Here is a 20,323-nt window from a genome sequence, read left to right as displayed (position 1 = left end):
TCATCAGCAAACAAGCGAACACTTCCTCTCAGATCCTTTCCTATATCGTTAATGAACAAATTGAAAAGTAGTGGTCCAAGAACAGAACCCTGCGGCACACCACTAGTCACAAGCCGTCTTTTGGACTCTACTCCTGAATAAACCACTCTCTGATATCTCTCCATCAACCACCCTCCTATCCATCTCAACTGCCCTATATCCATCCCCATCTTCTCCAGTTTACTGATTAGAATTCCATGTGGTATTCTGTCAAAGGCCTTAGCAAGGTCCAGTAGAATCACTGTAAACCCATTACCCTTATCCAGTTCAGCCGTCACTGTGTGAGCAAGTTACTGAGGCATGATCTACACTTCACAAAACTATGTTGTCCCCCATACAGTATTGTTGTGTCGGAAATAACTGGCCCACTATAAGTCAGCCATTTGTTTCAAACACAACATGAGAAAATAGTATCTTAACATAAAGACATGCTTAAGCTCTCAAGAGCAGAGGCAGAGAGGTAATAAATAACTTGTAATTAAAAGGTATATTAACTTAATTGATAATATTCTTGTAATTCAAATACTGTTTTAGAATCATACACAATACAGGGAAGATTATGTTAACCAATCAGTGGAAGGTCTGATCACTACGCAATAGTCCATGACACAGCAGAAAACCTGAAAAGTCATCCAGTAATCCCTGCAGTAACAGTTCCGTCGAGAAGAGGACATGACCTCATCGTTATCTGACGAATCAAAGACGTCTGAGTGAGTGACATAGACAGAGAGTGAGGGCACTCACCGTTGAGATATAAGGAGCGGCGCACACTTCAAACGCTCTCTTATTTCTGCATTTTTCTGTGTCCCAGTTCGAAGGCCGTGAGGGCTGTGGTAGCTTGTCGCTGGTGTCCAGCAACTTTCTATGTTGCTGTGGGACCTGATGTATACAGGACGTCCAAATGAACAACAGGGAACCAGCAGACAGGGCCATTGGAGAGTTTGCCACCAATGTGACGATAGCGAAGGAGCCACTTTTGAAAAGAATGAATAGAGATAGATGGAGCGACAAGGAAATCTTGTCATGTCCGTGGAAAGACCAGATCTAAAACAAAGGAACCATTTTGCTAAGGAAAATAGCAGGTAAGGTGCATATCTTTTACCCTATATATATATATATATATATATATATATCAAGTGCTGTAAAACCAGAAAAAGCAAAGAGGAGGAGAGAACTTTAAGCATAGCCCTGCTCGACCCAACTAGAAGATCCGTTTTTGGACTGAACGTCTTGATAAGACCTTCCTGTTGTAATTTGTAATTTTGTGTTCGAGTGATACTATTGTGGGAGGGTTAAGAGATGATTTATTATATGAGATACAATGAGTGAAGGCACTGATCTGTACATTAAGCCTGTGACTTGTATAAGATTTATAGCAAGGAGTTTATTTTAACAAAAATAGTAATTGATAAAACTGAGTGAACATATCAGGTGTAATCTAGTTAGCTTTGTATTGCCAAAGCTTGCTTAACCACTGGAGTATCATATAATCTTAATGCAAACCACAGAAATAAGATTGATTAAGTGATGCTCCTGGAATATAATTGTATGAGCCTACATATTAAGAAGTATGTGAGATTGAGTGAGCATATTGCAGTTGCGCGAGCATTTGTGCATGAACTTATTTCTTTCATATTATTATTACATGATTTCCTGTATATATGATTTTTAGTTGTATTAAAATGCATTATTTTAAATCAAAGTTTGTATGTTCTGTTGTTTGAGACTGACTTACCTCTTATAAAAGTTCGAACCTGTGTAAGTAGGGGGGAGACATTTGATGTAAGATAAAGAAGGGAGCCGCAACTGCACATCACATGTTCCCAATGCTAAATAATATTGTCGAGATAGTAGAGTACGCTTAAATATCAGGAACTAGTTACCGGCCAGTGCAGTCGATCTAAAATAAATAAATTTGTCGGAAGCTAACTTCTGATACAAGCAACCCTAAGATATAAAACTAAAGATAGAACCAAAAGAAAAGAAAGAAACAATAAAAGATAGTAAAACAAAATATAGAGAAAGCAAACACATAACAGTATCCCATTTTCATCTATCCAATCCTGTATTTTTCTCGACTAATTTCTCCAAGACCTTGACAACAATTCCTGATAGGCTAATCGGTCGGTAATTTACAACAGCAGTCTTGGAACCTCCTTTATGCAGTGGAACTATTTTTCCCTCTTTCCACCCCCTCGGGACTAATCCAGACCCGAGACCCAAAATGGTCCAGGGCACTGACAATTCTTTAGCCACTTCACGTACAACACGAGCTGGTATACCATCCAATCCCACAGATGTACTGACATTGAGGTTTTGCAATAGACTACTCACCTCCACTTCATTCACCACAATTCCCGTATAATCTATTGGTTCGTTCATTCTGCAATGTCACTACCTGGATGATATATTCTTGCAAAGTGCTCGCTCAGTAATTCAACCATATCAACTGATTTGGTTACCTCCCTGCCATCAGCATTCTTTAAAATCATTCTGCCATATACATTTTTTCTTTTACTTGCAACATATCGAAAAAACTGTTTGGGATTCTCTTTAGCCTGCATGGCTAATGTTTTTTCATAATCCATTTTTGCTTTTCTTACCACACTCGTTACTCTTCTGGCCTGCGCTTTATACGTTCATGTGCCTGCTGGTCACCTTTCTCCTTAAATTTCCTCCATAGTTGTTACTTTTTTTGCAGCTCAAGCTTAATGGTGTTATTCATCCATTTAACCCCTCGTTGATTTATTATTCGGACTCTAGCCATTGCAGTTTTACATGCCATGGCACTGAACCAATCAAACTCCTAAGCTTGTCATACTTACCAGCCCGATAATTCCACACATACCCTGTCTTAATTGTAAATTCCACACCTTTAGCCGCCTCCCAAGTCAAGACCCTATGATCACTCTCACCAACTGGTAGCAACATGGTCATATTCGTTACAGCCAAATTCTCAGATGCAATTACTAGGTCAAGCACTCTCTGACCCCTAGTATTTTCCATTACATGCTGTCACAGATAGTTATCCCTTAATAATCACATAAAATCCAATTCCTTCCTCCCATGTGTCCTCTCCTCCTTCCAATCAATGTTAACATAGTCGAAATCACCCATAATAACTACATTTCTTCCACTCATTTCTTCTATTTGCTTATGAATACTGTCTCCACCATCTATTCCATCACCTGGTCTATAGCAGCACCCAACTGTATATTTTGTTCTGCTAGTTTCAATCTCACACCAAATAGTCTCAAATGTGCTCTTTTCTCTATCCTGCAGTTCCACTTCAACTCTCCTTGGCTGTAGCTCATCAGCTATCATCAATAACACTTCTTCCCCCATTTTATTCTCCCTGTCACTCCTGAACACACCATACCTCTCACATTCAATCCCACTAGCTATATCATCTTCTGTCAGCCATGTTTCACTAATGCCAATAACCTGTGGCCTGGAAGTTCCAACCAATGCCAAAAATTCTTCCTTCTTGTTCCTAATACTTCTGGCATTAGTATACATGAATTGCAGAAGCCCATTTGTCCCATCCCTATTTTGATGCCTTATACTAACTATCCCATTCTGATTCATAGTGTTTCGTACTCGCTTGGGCATATTACAGACATTCATACACTCAACTGTCTCCCTAAAGTCTGCACATCTACTCCCCCCCCCTAATAACTCTTAGTTTCCCTGATTCTGCACATCCACTTCCACTACATTCGACAACACATTTTCAAGTCTTCGTACACCAAATCCATTCAAACGTAAACCATCCATCTTATATAAATCCTTTCGCCCATCGAACTCACTCCACACATCCACAAATTCCACACCATTCGTCCTGCATAATTCATGCATAAAGTCATTTGCAATTATGGCCTCCTTCTATACTCTTCACTGTCATACTGCAGCAACAGACTCAACTTCCTAACTCTCTCACTCTTCTCTTTTGCTACCTGAAGCAATTCCTTCACATCCTCACTCATAGCCATTTTGTCTCCTTTCAAATCATTTGTACCTGCTACCACTATCAATTCTTTCACCCGCTGCTTTTGATTTCTAATTGACTCGCTTACATCCTTAACGTTTGCACCAGGTTGGTAAGATTTTGTTAAACGCTCAACTAACACACCTCTTACTAAGGAATCTCCATACAACACTCGCCCTTTCATTTTGTTTACACTCATTATCATACTCATATTTTTGCCGTTTATCAGTCGCTATGCTCGGTAAACATTTTTGCCAACACTCCAGCTGCCGATTTGCCCTGTGTATCGCTCCGTGTAACCAAGCTATTTCACTCATTACATCAGTCTCATTATTTTTATTCTCTGATAATTCATTCATTCATTCTGTATGTTTACCTTCATTCTCACTTTCAACGCTACGCTCACAGCTATCTGGTACTACCTCGCAAATATCACTATTTTCTAGATTCTCACTTTCAACAACGATATCACTCTCACGACCCGAAACACTCTTTAAATCCTCACATTCTTGACACTTTCTGCACACAATCACTCCACCATCGTTGTTTAACCAGACTCCAACCGCTCTCCTCAATGCATACATTTCACAAACGGTACACTGAATCAAATCCTTTAAATTAAAATTTTTAGACAAACATGTCGACCTGGATGCCATCTTTGTTGTATTCCTCTTTATGGGGGCCATGTGCACGATAATCGCATCTATCAATTTACTATTTAAAATACTCAGAAAACACCCAGACAATCTAAAATACGAAAAGTAAACAATACTATGTAAATTCACCAATTAATACTCAAAATGACACATCTGTCCAGGAGCTCTCCACAAACACTACACACCATGTAGTCCTCTAGTGGCTATCCCCAAAGGAAAAGAGTCAGTGAGAGAACAGAGCCCATTAGAATCCCAGCATTAGCATCCTAGCACTACACACTCCTCCTCATTTGATAAACCATGTTCTACACAAATCACCACAACTCCAGAATAGCAGCCTCTACTACTCTAAATTCTGATCTCCAAACCAGTTATCAATAGGATTCAAACAACCTTGTCAGTTTCAATACTAGTAAAACACAGTTCTGCCTTATCTCCCACAAAAGAGAACCATTTTCTTGCAGTCTTATTCTCAACATCCAAATCTCTACACAAGGCGAGCTTTCTTCTTGGGATTACTCTACCATCAAACCTGTCTTGGCATAAGCACATTACAACTACATCCTCAATATCCAAAGAATTAGGATTTCTCGTTTGCTCAACAGCTATTATCGCTATAGAAATCACAATCATTGAATACTGTTCTGATATTTAGGACAGTGCCCCAAAGAGATTCATTAGAGAATGAGTGAAGTATCCTCAATATCCAAAAAAATTAGAATTTCTCTTTTGCTGAACAGCTATTATCCATATACAAATCAGAAATCCATCCAAACACTGAATACTGTTCTCACATTTGGGGCAGTGCCCTTAAGAGCTCCCTAATTAGATAATGATTCGCAATTTGATAATTCCTCTACCATGCAGCAACTACTCAACATGCCTTCACAATTCAAGTCTAAACCCATGATGTTTTTTTCCCAAAGGTCTTCATATAAACAAAAATGGTCCCTTGTCAATCACTCCACTATCATAAAAGCAGCATTACACTTCCCAAACTTCCTCCAACTAGTTATTCCTTTTTTGCTGCAGTGGCATATGTTGACAATCTGATGTTTGCTGATTTTTTAACTGCTATTTTTACAATAATCTTATAATCATCTGCAGTGTACAGTTAACTATGTGTATGTACATAGATTGTGCAAAACAAATAACTGCAAAAATAGATCAATATTTGTCCTTCCTAAAATATTTTGTGAATTTGCATAATATCGCATGCAATATGAGAAACTTAATGTTAGAATACAAGCATTTTCTTTTCTTTCTTTCTTTCTTTTTTTTTTTTTTTTTTTTTAATATCTGACTTGCATGCATCATTTTAAAACTGCCACTGTAGCAGAATTATAAAAACAAAAGAACATTGCACCCTTTGATTTGAAAAGACCCGAGTTTGATTCTTGGTGTGATGAGAGGAATCTTTATATGGACTCTTTCAATTGAAGGTGAGCTAGCTGATCTTGTATGGAAGTAGCAGGGCTTTTTTCTCCTGAAAACTTGGGTTTTTCATCATGTGAACAGACAAATTGGCCCTGAAAATATGTGCAATTTACACAAAAAAATACTATTTGTGGTGGTGGGCAGTAAATAGCATTGTGTGTTGATGGTAGTAGTGTTGTAGTTGGAAAATTAAGTAAGAAAGATGTTAAGTTGGATATAGTGTGCCCTCCTACGATACGAGTCCTTGGATTCCCTGGAGTTCCCCCCACACACACACACGATGCTTTGAAAGAAACCAACAGACACCATAGTATGAAGTGGACTATGGTGTTCCATCTTAATAAGATATAGGACCTCCACCTGCTGTGATGACTGCAGCAATCCTACATGGCATACTTTCCACAAGCATACAATAGCGATCAATGGGAAATTTTGGACCATTCTCCCTGTAGGCATGTAATGCAGTCCTGGACTGTTGTGAGGTAGACTTCCCTTGACCTCACCCGACACTTCTGTTCATCTCACAGATGTTCAATAGGGTTCAGATCAGGGCTCTGTGGAGGCCAGTCAAGTGTGGTAATGTCCACAAACCACACAGTGCATTACTTGCTGAAAGAGACAATGATCAGCTCTGTAGAAACACCACAAAATAGGAGGCATTGCACTGTCCAGAATGTTTAGATACCTCTCTAGAGTGAAGCATGATTTCTCACTCCATAACAGCTTTCCAAACATCCACATCCCATTGTACACGTTCTTTGCACCACCGCACAAACTGCATGTTGGTTCAGATTGCATAATGCAGTCCTAATGGAAACCCATGTTGTGAACCTTGGTTCTAATAGTTTGTGCAGATTCATGTTCCAGATGATGAAAGGAACTCTGCACACAGTGTGTCAGTCCATGAATGGCAGTTTTGACATATCCTTTGTAGTACCTTAGTCATATTCAGTGAGTGTGGTGGGTTGTCCACTGTGGGCAGCACTTGCATTTGACTCCCTACACTTTCATCTCAGTATGGTATCACTGACTGTTGATCTGGGATGGCCCAATTTGTAAACAATATGCTGAACAAATAGGCCTGCAACATGGCTTCCTATTACAATGCCTCTTTCAAACTCTGTCAGTTCTCGCAGCCATTTCACACAGACGCAGTTGCACTGACTTGGGAGCAACATATTTCTCTAACAGAAATAGAGAGCCAAAAGGCTTCACTTCGGAGATGCAAAATTATTCAAATTAAGTGAATATTGAATCCAACATTATTTCAAAGCCGAATAGAGAAACTACAAGAGTTTTAGATTCTATATTCTATTCTATCTATATTTGGCATGAAACTCTTGTAGTTTCTCTATTCGACTTTGAAATAATGTTCGATTCAATATCCACTTAATTTGAATAATATTTCTCTAATTTATACTGGCTACAAACACGACTCATGTTTGTAGCCAGTATATGCACCTTGACCACAGGGGGGGAGGGGATTTTGTGATGAATTAAGAAAAATGTTCTTCATTTTTCTTGGTCATATATTTTCAGACCTCATCATAATCAGTGGCCTGGATCCTGGCCTTCTGCAAAACTTTTTTTTTTTCACTGTTAAATTCATTCAGTTTTTTTTTCTTTTTTCTTTCCACTTCCAAAGCCTTCATATAATGGATCATTCTGTCTACTTACTCTGTATTTACTTTTCATTCCAGTTACTTCTGGCTACATATCCTTTGTAGTTCTTCATTATTCCAAAGGTGGCCCAAATCTGGCCACCTTTGGAATAATGCTCTCATGTCTGAGGTAGTGCACCTAAGACTGCCCTAAAAATGCTTGATGGTTCAGAAAAGGGAAGTTTAGTTTCTGCACTGTCGCTCTCTCTCTTCTACATATTTCCATGAGCACTGTCCAACAGAACTAGCATCCATTACACTTTCTATTTCTGTTATATATACAGGAACTCAATCAATAGCTGTTCAACATCTCTTTACATTTGAACTGCATACTCAGTGAACCTACTACTCCCAGTCATATTTCATTCCATCCATCTGTTTTTTGGGGTTTTTTTTGGAAAACTTCTCCCATGAAGTATTTCCAAAGAATCACAACTTTCAACTGTTTAACAACTCTAATCCCTACCCCCCCCACACACACACAGAGAGCCATTTCTTCTTTCTTTTTTTAATTACAGGTGACACTCCTTGGGTGTGGGAATAATATATACATATACATTTAGAAAGCCATTTAATGACTAAAAAACTGAGAATTAATTAAAAGCTTTAATGATAAAAAAACATAACTAGTTTTGGCTTTCTACAGCCATCATCTGGTATCTTTTTAGGAAGAGGAAACAATAATAAAAACCAAAGATTCTAAAAAACTGAGAAGCACAGATAAATTGCAGTACATAATTGAAATAAAAAACGTTGTATTAACATTCGATTTGTTTTATTTTACCTGCCATTATTTGTTGTATGCGTGGTAGCAGACTCTCGAGAATGCCAGTACTGAATAACAGCAGTATGGCTATCAGGGATGTTATAGCTTAAATTGTTGTTTAAATGTTCAGGATTAAGGACGATCTCCCTGGATTCCACTAGCTTTCTTTCAAATTCATCATGGCAGCAGAAAATGTTTTCAGAGCTATCCCAGGAAATTGAGTGACCCTGAAAATCATCATGAGGATTGTTAGAGAAGAGAATATGGCTGGATAAGGCACTGGCATGTGATCTTTTATAGGAGATGTCTCTTTTATGTTCCTCCATACGAAGTTCAACAGACTTATTAGTCTGACTATAATAAGGAACATTACTGTCACACCATAGTTTATATACGCCCAGATATTTCAGATTGTCATGCTTAGGCTTAGGATGGCTTATGAGAGATCGGATTTTTGGAAGTGTAGTAAATAACGTCCTGATGTTGTACTTCTTAAGGACTTTAGCCAATTTTTGGGAGACCGAACTGATGTATGGGATTGAGATGCTACCTTTAAAATTGGTAGTTTCTGTATTGCAGTGTCTAGGAGGATCTATAAGAAATTTCTTGTTTTTTTTTTTGTTTTTTTTTTTTTATAATATCCATTTTTTCAAAGATATGTGAGAGGTGATTAATTTCTTTTTGAAGTTCATCTGGATCGTTTAAAAGAGAGCATGCTCTGTGTCCCAAGGTGGAAATAGTTCCGAGTTTTTGTGGTGGAAAATGATGAGAAAGATTGTGAAGATATCTATTAGTATGCGTTGGTTTTCTGTACATAGAGATATTCTGAAGAATACCATAGTAAGATGCTTCAACTTCTTGAAAATGACACATATTCAATATTACAGGAAGATCCAACATGTGAACTACAAAACCGTACTAGCAATCTACTACAGAATACAAGTGAACTTACTCGCAATGTACGTCTTTCTCTAAATTCCCTACATCCACTTATACCACGTATTTATGGAGTCCCGAAAATACATAAAGAAAACCTCTTAGCCCAATTGTGGAAGGTATTGACTCTCCAACCTACAAGTTATTAAAACATTTTGCAAAATACCTAGTCTTCAACAAGAATGATATTATAGCCAGTTTAGATATTATTTGATTATTTACAAATGTAACAACTGAAGAAGTATTAATATTACTAAAGGATAACATCCAAAAAAAATGTTTGCTTTATTAAAGCATTGCATTCGATCTGGCTACTTCCGATATCAAGACACACTATTTATAAACAGAACCAGGGATTGGAGATGGAGAACCCTTTTATCCTCTATTCTGGCGAATATTTGCCTTGAAGACTTCGAAACAAAAGCAATATCATTCTTTTCGTTTAAACCAAAAGTTTGGAAGCGTTATGTAGATGACACTTTCATTATATGGAGTCAGAGCAAGAATTTTCTTCATCATCTCAATAACCAACATCCAAATATAAAATTCACAGCCGAACTAGAACATGAAAACTCCCTACCATTCCTGGATATCAAACTCTCACGCTGCTCTGGAAAATTTAGAATCTCTATGTACAGAAAACCAATGCATACTAATAGATATCTTCACAATCTTTCTCATCATTTTCCACCACAAAAACTCGGAACTATTTCCACCTTGGGACACAGAGCACGCTCTCTTTTAAACGATTCAGATGAACTTCAAAAAGAAATTAATCACCTCTCATATATCTTTGAAAAAATGGACATTATATAAAAAAAAAAAAACAATTAAGAAATTTCTTATAGATCCTCCTAGGCACTGCAATACAGAAACAACCAATTTTAAAGGTAGCATCTCAATCCCATACATCAGTTCGGTCTCCCAAAAATTGGCTAAAGTCCTTAAAAAGTACAACATCAGGACGTTATTTACTACACTTCCAAAAATCCGATCTCTTATAAGCCATCCTAAGCCTAAGCATGACAATCTGAAATATCCGGGCGTACATAAACTATGGTGTGACGGTAATGTTCCTTATTATAGTCAGACTAATAAGTCTATTGAACTTCGTATTGAGGAACATAAAAGAGACATCTCCTATAAAAGATCACATGCCAGTGCCTTATCCAGCCATATTCTCTTCTCTAACAATCCTCATGATGATTTTCAGGGTCACTCAATTTCCTGGGATAGATCTGAAAACATTTTCTGCTGCCATGATGAATTTGAAAGAAAGATAGTGGAATCCAGGGAGATCGTCCTTAATCCTGAACATTTAAACAACAATTTAAGCTATAACACCCCTGATAGCCATACTGCTGTTATTCAGTACTGGCATTCTCGAGAGTCTGCTACCACGCATACAACAAACAATGGCAGGTAAAATAAAACAAATCGAATGTTAATACAACGTTTTTTATTTCAATTATGTACTGCAATTTATCTGTGCTTCTCAGTTTTTTTAGAATCTTTGGTTTTTATTATTGTTTCCTCTTCCTAAAAAGATACCAGATGAAGGCTGTAGAAAGCCAAAACCAGTTGCGTTTTTTATCATTAAAGCGTTTAATTAATTCTCGGTTTTTTAGTCATTAAATGTCTTTCTAAATGTATCAAAGTAACCGAGTCAATGCTCATGAATACACACACACACACACATATATATAATTGGCTAAATAAGGCTATAGCTAGAATGGCTAATTTTGAATCCCCTGCTTCTGTCTTTCTATGGCTCAAGGTTTGTTTGCCCCATTTAGTAACATTCATTTGTTACATTTACCAGTCTCCAAACACTAATAACCACTCAGGTCTCTTCACATTTCTTTCCATGAAAGTTGACCACCTGTAATCCAGCTATCCAAATAGTGAGGTCAATGCCCATAATTCCAACTGGCTCCCCTACTCAATGCCAATGACCAAGAAGAACGCTTTGCTATAAGTAATGACTTAAGACAAACTGTATATCTACCCACTCGAATTCCTGATAACTCTCTTCACTCTGCAAATACTTTTTTTGACTAGTTCTCCTTCCAGATATACCAATGGTCACTTCTCCTCTTGACAATGCAGACCACAATCTTGTATAACTCTCCTCTCTCTCAAAGAATGATCCCTCCTCCAACCACTCCCCGATCTCGCATTTTCTGGCACTACAAAGGAGTCAAATAGGATGACCGCTGAAATTTCTGCTTGGTCTGATTATTACCTCCACTTGCCTGACCCTAACATCTGTGAACAAGTCACATTTATTACTATGACTGATGTGAAGGCCTTCATCTCCCATTAAACCCATAATCCTCATCTGTTTCCCAAGATCTAGTTCAACTGAAAATGTATAAAAGCAGCTCAAGAAAAAATTCAGCTAATTGCATGTGGCTCGCATCAAGAACTCCAACTTCATACTCTGCCTATACCAGAGCACACAACACATGCAAATCAGTCATCGGCAGATCCAAATCAGATTTCACACAGGCAAAAAGTAGAAAACTTGCCTCCTGTCCAAATGGAAGTTGTGCCTTTTGGTTCCTTGCTAAGGCTTCATCTGATTACAATCTTACTGTAGTTCGATGATGCTATAAGCAGCTTAAAACTTAACAGAAGGAAATGAGTTGATCACAACAACTCATTTCCTTTGATGACTACTCAAAGTCTGTACCTATCAAAGCAACTGATTAGCACAAGTTTTTTTTTTAAAAACCTAAATGAATGGGCATGGGTACCATGCTTAAATGGTGTCCAATTAACCTTTCCCAATATAAATGCTCTAAGTAAAACATGTCCTAATATTGATATCTTAACCAGTGAACTGGGATTTTATGATCAGAAAGTATACAGGTGCTATGAAAGTGCTCTAATTAATTCTCGCTCTGAAGTGGGACTGCTGATTTGATAACTGAAAATATTATTACCCAATAATACAGAGCACATTTTGGATATACTGATCCTAAATAATATAAGGATTATCTTAAGCATGTACATATATACCACCAGACTTGATTAGCAGTATTTCTGCCACTTTCAATACATTGATTATCTTGCTTTTAGCAATCCTAGTGCTAGATTATGTTTAATGGACAATTGGAGGTATCGTGTAATGATAGCAGCACACCCAATCCTCATAGCTCACTGACTGAACAATCTTGACATGGCTGCCACATCAATCAACATATGTCAGTAAAAAAAGGTTGATTGATGTGGCAGCCATGTCAAGATTGTTCAGTCAGTGAGCTATGAGGATTGGGTGTGCTGTTATTATTACATGACACCTCCAATTGTTCATTAAACATAATATAGATTTTATGAGATCAGATGAATTTGGAGCGAAAGTCAGTGAACATAACAAATGACATCCATATCCGTTGAGTGCAAGTATTTTGATGTCATTTTCCTCTACATCATCATCTATTACCATATTAAATGCTCTGAACTATTCTAATTCCACTCATCCCTTATAACTTCCATTTCTTTTACTTTTGCTATTCCTTTTTCACGAGCAAAACTTCAAACTTTGATATATCAATAATTTTAGTTCTAGAAATGAGCATTCAGATATAACTGGAATTTTCCACAGCTTATGCTTCAAAAGATCTTACATTATGAAAAGACAGACAAAAGCTAGACAGTTTATATGCTCTGCTCTAGTCTAGCTCAGGATTCCTACATCACTTTATAGTTTTTGTTTGATGACAACACTTACCACACTCATAATTCAAACTGTGATGCCTTCTTCAACTATTTATCTTGAAAAGTTGATTTTATATTAATTATTCATACTGTGAGATTATCCTCTACGACAACACTTCTTAAACTTTTTCCACTCGCAACCCCCCCCTTTTCACCGGAGAAATTTTTAAGTGACCCAGTGTACACAGGTATATAAAATAGGTAATCGAGTCAAACATTTAGTGGTAATAAATCATAAAGAAATTTATTTTAAAACAGTTCTTTGGTATACATATAATTTTACCATTTACATAAAGAATTACAAACAATACCCTCGAATCTGAATTAATTTTTGGTCGTTGTGTGTTCAGAAACCTTTTACTGTTGCCCAATTTTTTGTGACCCCATTTGGGGTCACGACCCACGGTTTAAGCTCTACTCTAGGAGACTATACATTGATAACACAAAGTGGCTCCCCTTCATTAAATTCACAGATCACATCAGAAAGGAAGCAAAATCATTTGCTATTATCAGTCATGATCTAACGCAAATTGTTAACCTGCCAACAAGAATACCAGATAATCATGATCATTCTTTGATCACTGTGGACTTTTTTTTTAAAATAACCAGCTCCTCCTCCAAATATACAATAAATGCTTGCTCTTGTCTTGGCATATCACAGCACATCTCTTTTGTACAGATCGATTCCTCCCAAGCCAATCCCAGCTCCATACCCCATTGCATTACAGCACAGCCAAGTGGGATGATCATAATTTCTATCTTTTACACGACCTGATTACTGTTTCTTTTCTTCTCTTCTGATACAAACAACTGCTCTGATCAAATAACTAAAATAATTCTTATTGGAATGAGGGCCTTTCATTTCCCACTCAACTGCAAATCTATGACCTCTAGAGAGAATGAAGTCTGGGTTCTCTAAAATACATGCCTTTGCAGTTCGTAATCAAAATACAGCATATATTCGACAACTCAAGTGAACAACTAACTTAGTTTACACTATAGCTCAAAACATATATAAAGAAAAATATCAACATATCTAAAGCAGACTTTATAAGGGGATGGAATACAATAAGTTTGCCTCCTGCTCATCTGGCAGTTGAGCCTTTTGGTCCTGCACTAATATTGTTGGGTGTAAATTTTGTCCTATCTTGTTTCCACCTCTCTCTCTCTCTCTCACACATCCTAATGGTACCATGGTAATAACATTATCCAACGATGAGGCAGACCTCTTGGCATCGATCTTTTCCTCCAACTCTTGTATAGACAATATATATCAACTATAATACCACAAACTACTCACAGCATACCTCCTCTGATCTTCTGCCAGAAGAATCCTTATTAGTAGTGATACTAATGTCTTCTGGTGCAGATGGCATATCTGCAATAGTTCAGAACTAGCGTTCCAGAATTAACACTCACATGCACTTCCTATATAAGCTGTCATACATCTGGCATATACCTAACAGCATAGAAGCAAACCTACAGTTGGCTTATCTCTCTAAAAAGGAAGATAAGCCAGCCATCAAGCTTTTATCCCATTGCTTTTACTTCCATGCTCTCGAAAGTTATGGAGAAGGTCATTAATAACCAGGCGTCTTCACTACCTAGAGACCAACCAGTTAATTAGTGATCACAAATGTGAATTAGATGAAATGGATTGATGGTGTGAATGATCTTCATAGAGTTGAAGCTTCCAGAAAAGCATACAACAGGACCACATGGTGTGGACTGGTTTGGCACATCACCGAGGAAAAGAATGACTATATGTCATCTGATAATGTCCAATGAATAGATGAATGAATATGGATTAAGCCTAACTTTATCCACTACTAGATACGTGTCATGGAAAGATTTGGGGAAACTCATGTGGTCACTCTTAATATTCCCAAGGTGTTTGACCATGTCATGTTTGCCATTGAGGTTTTCTCAACATGCTACCATTTTATGGCCTCCTTCCTGTTCTTTTTGAATGGACTGCTAACTTCCTCTCTGGTCACTCACACCATGTCACGGTGGAGGTCTTACTCTTATCAATTCTAAAGTACTCTAGGGTTCTATACTTTTCCTCCTATATATCAATGATCTCTCTATGAGTTCAAATCCGATTCATAATTTGAACATAATAGTTCTCACCATTCCTCTGATTCAATTCGAGAAATCTTATAATACTCAATTGATTCAAACTTTAAGATCTACCATAAGCTGTCATAAACACTGATCTCCAACTTCTCAATTGGAGTGAAGGGAATCTAGTGATTTTCAATGCTATCAAAACACAGACTTTAAAATGCAGACAACTCTTTCTTCCAAGTAAAAGATCCTACTTCACTCTCACTTACTTTTCATAATGTTACAATTTCCAGTCACGAGTTTCCCCTTATCAATAGGAATTTTTGGATATTTAAATGACTTACACATATAGGTTACTCTGGAATAAATATATTACATCAATAGTCACAGCCTATACAAAACTTGGTATTGTTCTTCATTCAAAAACTTTCTCTGTACTGTAGTAATTGCTATGCAATTTTAGATAAGTGAATTCAGTTACTGAAATCAACTGTTGAAGGGCTTTCAAGAGCCAAGAAGACATCTAATTGAGTGCAAAAAAGCTATTCACTTCCTTCAATGCTTAGGATTTATACAACCAAAACTTCCCAGATACAGTGGTTGTGCCACTGTATAAGGCACTGGCCAGACCACACTTGGACTATTGTGATCAGATCTGGTCACCTGGTTTTCAATGTGATGTGGAGATATTGGAGAGGGTCCAGAGACAAGTGACTAAGATAATATCAGGATTTTGGAATGTTGGCTATGGAGAGAGGTTGAAGAGATGTGGATTGCAGAGATTCGTGGATAGCAGGAAGAGAGGTTAAGTTAGGGAGAGGATTTTATCAGATTAATCCAGAGGGGATTATAAAAAGAGTAGGTGAGAGGAGAAGAACCAAAGGTCATTCCTGGAAGTTATGTAAAAGTGTGGTGAAGAAGGATATGAGGAGTAGATTTTTTACATGGAGAATTGTCAGTGAATGGAATGCATTGCCAGAATGTGCTGTTAATGCAAGGAGTGTTACGGACTTTAAGATTCTATATGATAAACATGTTGTCAGTTGAATGAACCTCCCATGATGAGTTTGTCGACTCCATGGAGGATGTAATAATAATAATAACTTTCTGACATGGGATTACTACAGTACTGAGGAGTTTTTTTTTACTTTGATAAAGTTTCCATCTAGTCTCTGGCAAAAATCAACAATTTGAAAGTCTCTCCTTTAACAAAACTAAAGCTCTGTAGTTTTAACATCTGAAGCTCTGCAGGCACAATGCTTTGCTAAAAAAATATTCATTATAGCAAACTAACCATTATGACTAACTGTTCCTGCAGTGTCTGTGAGCTTGCTATATTGACAGTCAACTGTAGATGAACTTCATCCTTCTCCTATTCCCAGGATAGTTACTGTATGCCCACAGATGTGAGACCCCTTGACACTTCTGCACGTCAGAAGAAAGCGAATCCATTCCGATAATAGAATAATCAATCCATCTTGTGGGATGAGTTGCTTATTATTACGTCAGAAAATTAACTTTTGTTTTATGAACATTGTAGTTTTTAAAGTTGTAACTATTTTGCTTGTATAACAGTTGGAAAATTTTACATATAAAGCACGTGATTTTGCATGTTGGTGACAAATTCGTACATCCTCTATTTCTTTCTCCCACGTTGCAAGACTAGGGTCTCGGATCTGTGGCCAGACAGTAGTTATTTTTTATTTTTATGGCACAAAGGCATCAAGGGTCATAATGCACCAGGACATAGATTAAATATGGTAAACAGTTCGTAGGACAAACACTCCATGATCCTGGTGGGATTCAAACCCGTGGCCTCTTGGCTGGAGAGTGAATACACTAACCACTTGGCCAACCAGGCTGGCTACTCCCAAAAAGTTAATCTTTTAAGTAGTGCAATACTAAGGCAACTAATATTGAAGGTTATGTTGTCATAAATGCACTGATCAATTTCAAAATGAATTTAAAATGTTGTTTGGGTATGGTTTTAATATTTTTTCTTTCAACAAGCTTTGTTTTGCCAAATTGGAGTGTTCTGAGGTGTTCAATCAAGTTTTATTGCTTAAATTATTTCTCCACAATGCATGCATACAATTCTGGGTATCACACCCTGCCTGTTTGCACCTATTAATGAATTTCTGTTAGACTAATATAACACCTTGTGGTTGCATTAATATCAATGTACTATCAGAGCAATTACACTTTTTTTTGTACTTAACTGCACAAAATGTTTAAAATATGTCATTTTAAAATATCACTTAAATATGTTTGAAATTATGAACTTTAAAAATTAAATAGTTTGTTCTACTTACTGCAAACAGTTTGTTTTAATTTACACTAAATTTATTCCCAGTTGCTAACTGGGAATAAATTTAGTGTAATTTAGATGACAGAGCCAATAAGATTATAGGCTCTGTCATCCATATGCTGATTGGTTAGAATGTATGTAAACAGTGTCAAGGTGAAAGAAAATATTTAACAACCATTATGGTTCTTATTCTTCTTTCTATCAGGGATTTAGACAAAATAATTTGTTCTGATCTCATGGCATCACTTTCTTGGCCTTTCAACTTTTTTCCATTTATTTTACGTATTTACAATATAATTGTTACACGTTATATATATATATATATATATATATATATATATATATATATATATATATATATATATATATATATATATATATATAGGCCTTATAAAGGAACTTTGTTATTAGGAGCGCTTGCAGGATAATATAAAATAGGCTGTCAGTATGAGCAAAAGATAACAGGTGTCAGTTAATGTGGAGAAATGTAAAGTTATGCACTTTGGGATAAATAGGTTACAAGCTGTGTACCACATTGATGGAACTGTACTCCAGGAAATAAAGCTAGGGATTTAGGGGTGGTGGTAGAGGACTTAATGCTAAGTTTGCTCATAAGATTACTTGGCTACTGAAGAGCATACTAACAAGTAGAGATAAGGAAATTGTTATTCCTCTTTATCAAGGCCTTGATACATTCCCATCTTTATTACTGCACTCAGGTCTGTCTCTTGGGTATGAGGAAGTTGGGGAGAGGATTCCAAGCAACCATGATGATGAGTGGTCTGTGGAACATTCCTAATGAGGATAGATTGCAGATGTGTGGACTGCAGTTGGCTGACAGGCAAAAGAAAGGGGATATGATAGAAACATTTAAGTTGCTTAAATGGTTTTATAGGATTGATGCAGAGGAAATATTTCAGCACTTGGCAAGAGGGACACAAAACAAGAGATCATCCCTGGAAGTTGAGTAAAAGTATGGTTAGTATTGCCATCAGGACTTGATATTTCACTTGGTGAGTTGTAAATGAATGGAATAGGTTGTCAGAGTCAGCTGCTAGTGCTTTGCCTGTTAATGGGTTCAAGGGGAGGTATGATAAATTGTGTGAATGGTTTAGGTCTCCCGCGATGAGTCTTCGGACTCCATGAGATGCCCATACAATAATAATAATAATATCTAGTTATTTCTAAGTGTTTCATTTCTGTAGTTTGAATTACTCATTCATTTCTTTATGGTCCATATTTCGCTTTCATACAAGTTGATAGACCGGACATTACATAGACTAATTTTGGTAAGCTATTGTAACGAGAGATGCTTAAATATATTTATCGTGCAGCATGGAACAGAGAGAAGATTGGTGAAATAATTAGAATAAGACTAACTGCAAAACTTTCCATTAGATTTTGGAATGGAAGATTTTTACTTGGCAACGACAAAATAGACCACAAAATCAGCACAAAGTGACCAACTATTCTCAGTGAAACCGAGTAAGAAAGAAACATACCTCGGCCTCTTCCTCTGCCACGTCCTTTACCTTTATGCATGGTTATAACGATAATTAAGAGTGCACTTATAACATCTTTCGGAGGGCGAAATAAGCCAAAACCTTCTTGAAGATAAGACGTATCAAATATTATCGAGCAAAGTCGAAACCAAAACCATACTCCTTTGCCAATAGAAAACAAAAACATACGAAATCAAAAGTCCGCGCAGCCGCAAACTGCACTCATTTCGAACAAACGGTGATAATCACACACGAACTATCTCGGAAAACGTTACATCAGAGCCAGGGTGACCACCCATCAAAAATCTAAAAAAAAAAAAAAAAAAAGTAAGTACTAAATTTTTATTTGCTTTCGTTTCACTCTATTTAGGGCATTTTACGATATTGCTACCTGATTTTACTAAATTAATTAACTCTACAGAAATAGTAAAATGTGCAGCTGATGAGTGGTTTAATTTTTCTTTTGTCAAAAGGAGTCCATTCAACAAGGGAGTTTGTGGTTAATTTCTTATTTTATTCTTATTTATTGTCACTGCTGAAAATGTTCTTACAGTTGCTTTTTCCCTGAGATTTAGAATCAAATTTAAATTCTTGCCACTTGTCTATGTTTAAAAGGAAAATCTAAATATTAATATTTTCGTTGGAGAACTGAACAAGTTTTTGTTAATAAAATAAAAACACTGGACTTCAAATCCACTGTACTGAACAGACACCTAGGTATCAATGGCATTAAACAGAATGGTAGAGGAAAGATTAGCGAACCAAGTGTTCTTTGCCAGATTGGCAGGGAAAAGACACAGAGTAAAACCAGGTAAAAAGTGCAGGTAAATGAAAGAAATGTAAGATCTGATAATGTTGGAATCTTGACAGATAACAGATTAAATTGAAGGAAAATTGTTGATCCGAAGTTAGTAACGGTCAGTGCCGTAACGAGGGCGTGGCGAAAGAGGCGCCCGCCACAGGTGCAACTAGGTTTGGGGCGCAAAACGTAAAAAAAATAAATAAATAGATATAAAAGTCCGCTATTTTATATTGTATTTTTAAATTTCGGCAATACGCCGTTTTAGATACACAAATTCTGCAACACACTGCAACTGATTTTAATGGGGTTAATAGTAAGTATTTAACATATATTTAACATGTTACATTTAAATTTTTCAAAATGTTTGTCATTTTTGGGTTAGGGGGCTGCAAGTTAGATGCCACAAGCGCTTCATACCCTCGTTACTGTACTGGT

The 20,323-nt window shown here is 36.9% G+C and overlaps 1 protein-coding gene across 2 annotated transcripts in view; it reads right to left on the bottom strand.

The window, feature by feature from the left end:
* Positions 1–19,244, bottom strand: part of LOC150097353 (protein argonaute-2-like) — a 69,529-nt gene extending 50,285 nt beyond the window's left edge. For both annotated transcript variants that reach the window (XM_090407689.1, XM_090407688.1), the window contains exon 1: positions 19,087–19,244. In XM_090407689.1, the coding sequence (XP_090263815.1) occupies positions 19,087–19,126 (40 nt within the window). In that variant the 5' untranslated portion in view covers positions 19,127–19,244. The remainder of the gene's footprint in view (positions 1–19,086) is intronic.
* Positions 19,245–20,323: the final 1,079 nt, after the last annotated feature.

Source organism: Typopeltis vanoorti, chromosome 17 (assembly GCF_054136105.1).
Source record: "Typopeltis vanoorti isolate ZY-2024b chromosome 17, IOZ_Tvanoo_1.0, whole genome shotgun sequence".
Lineage (NCBI taxonomy): Eukaryota > Metazoa > Arthropoda > Arachnida > Uropygi > Thelyphonidae > Typopeltis > Typopeltis vanoorti.
This window is presented reverse-complemented; position numbering and strand designations above follow the sequence as displayed.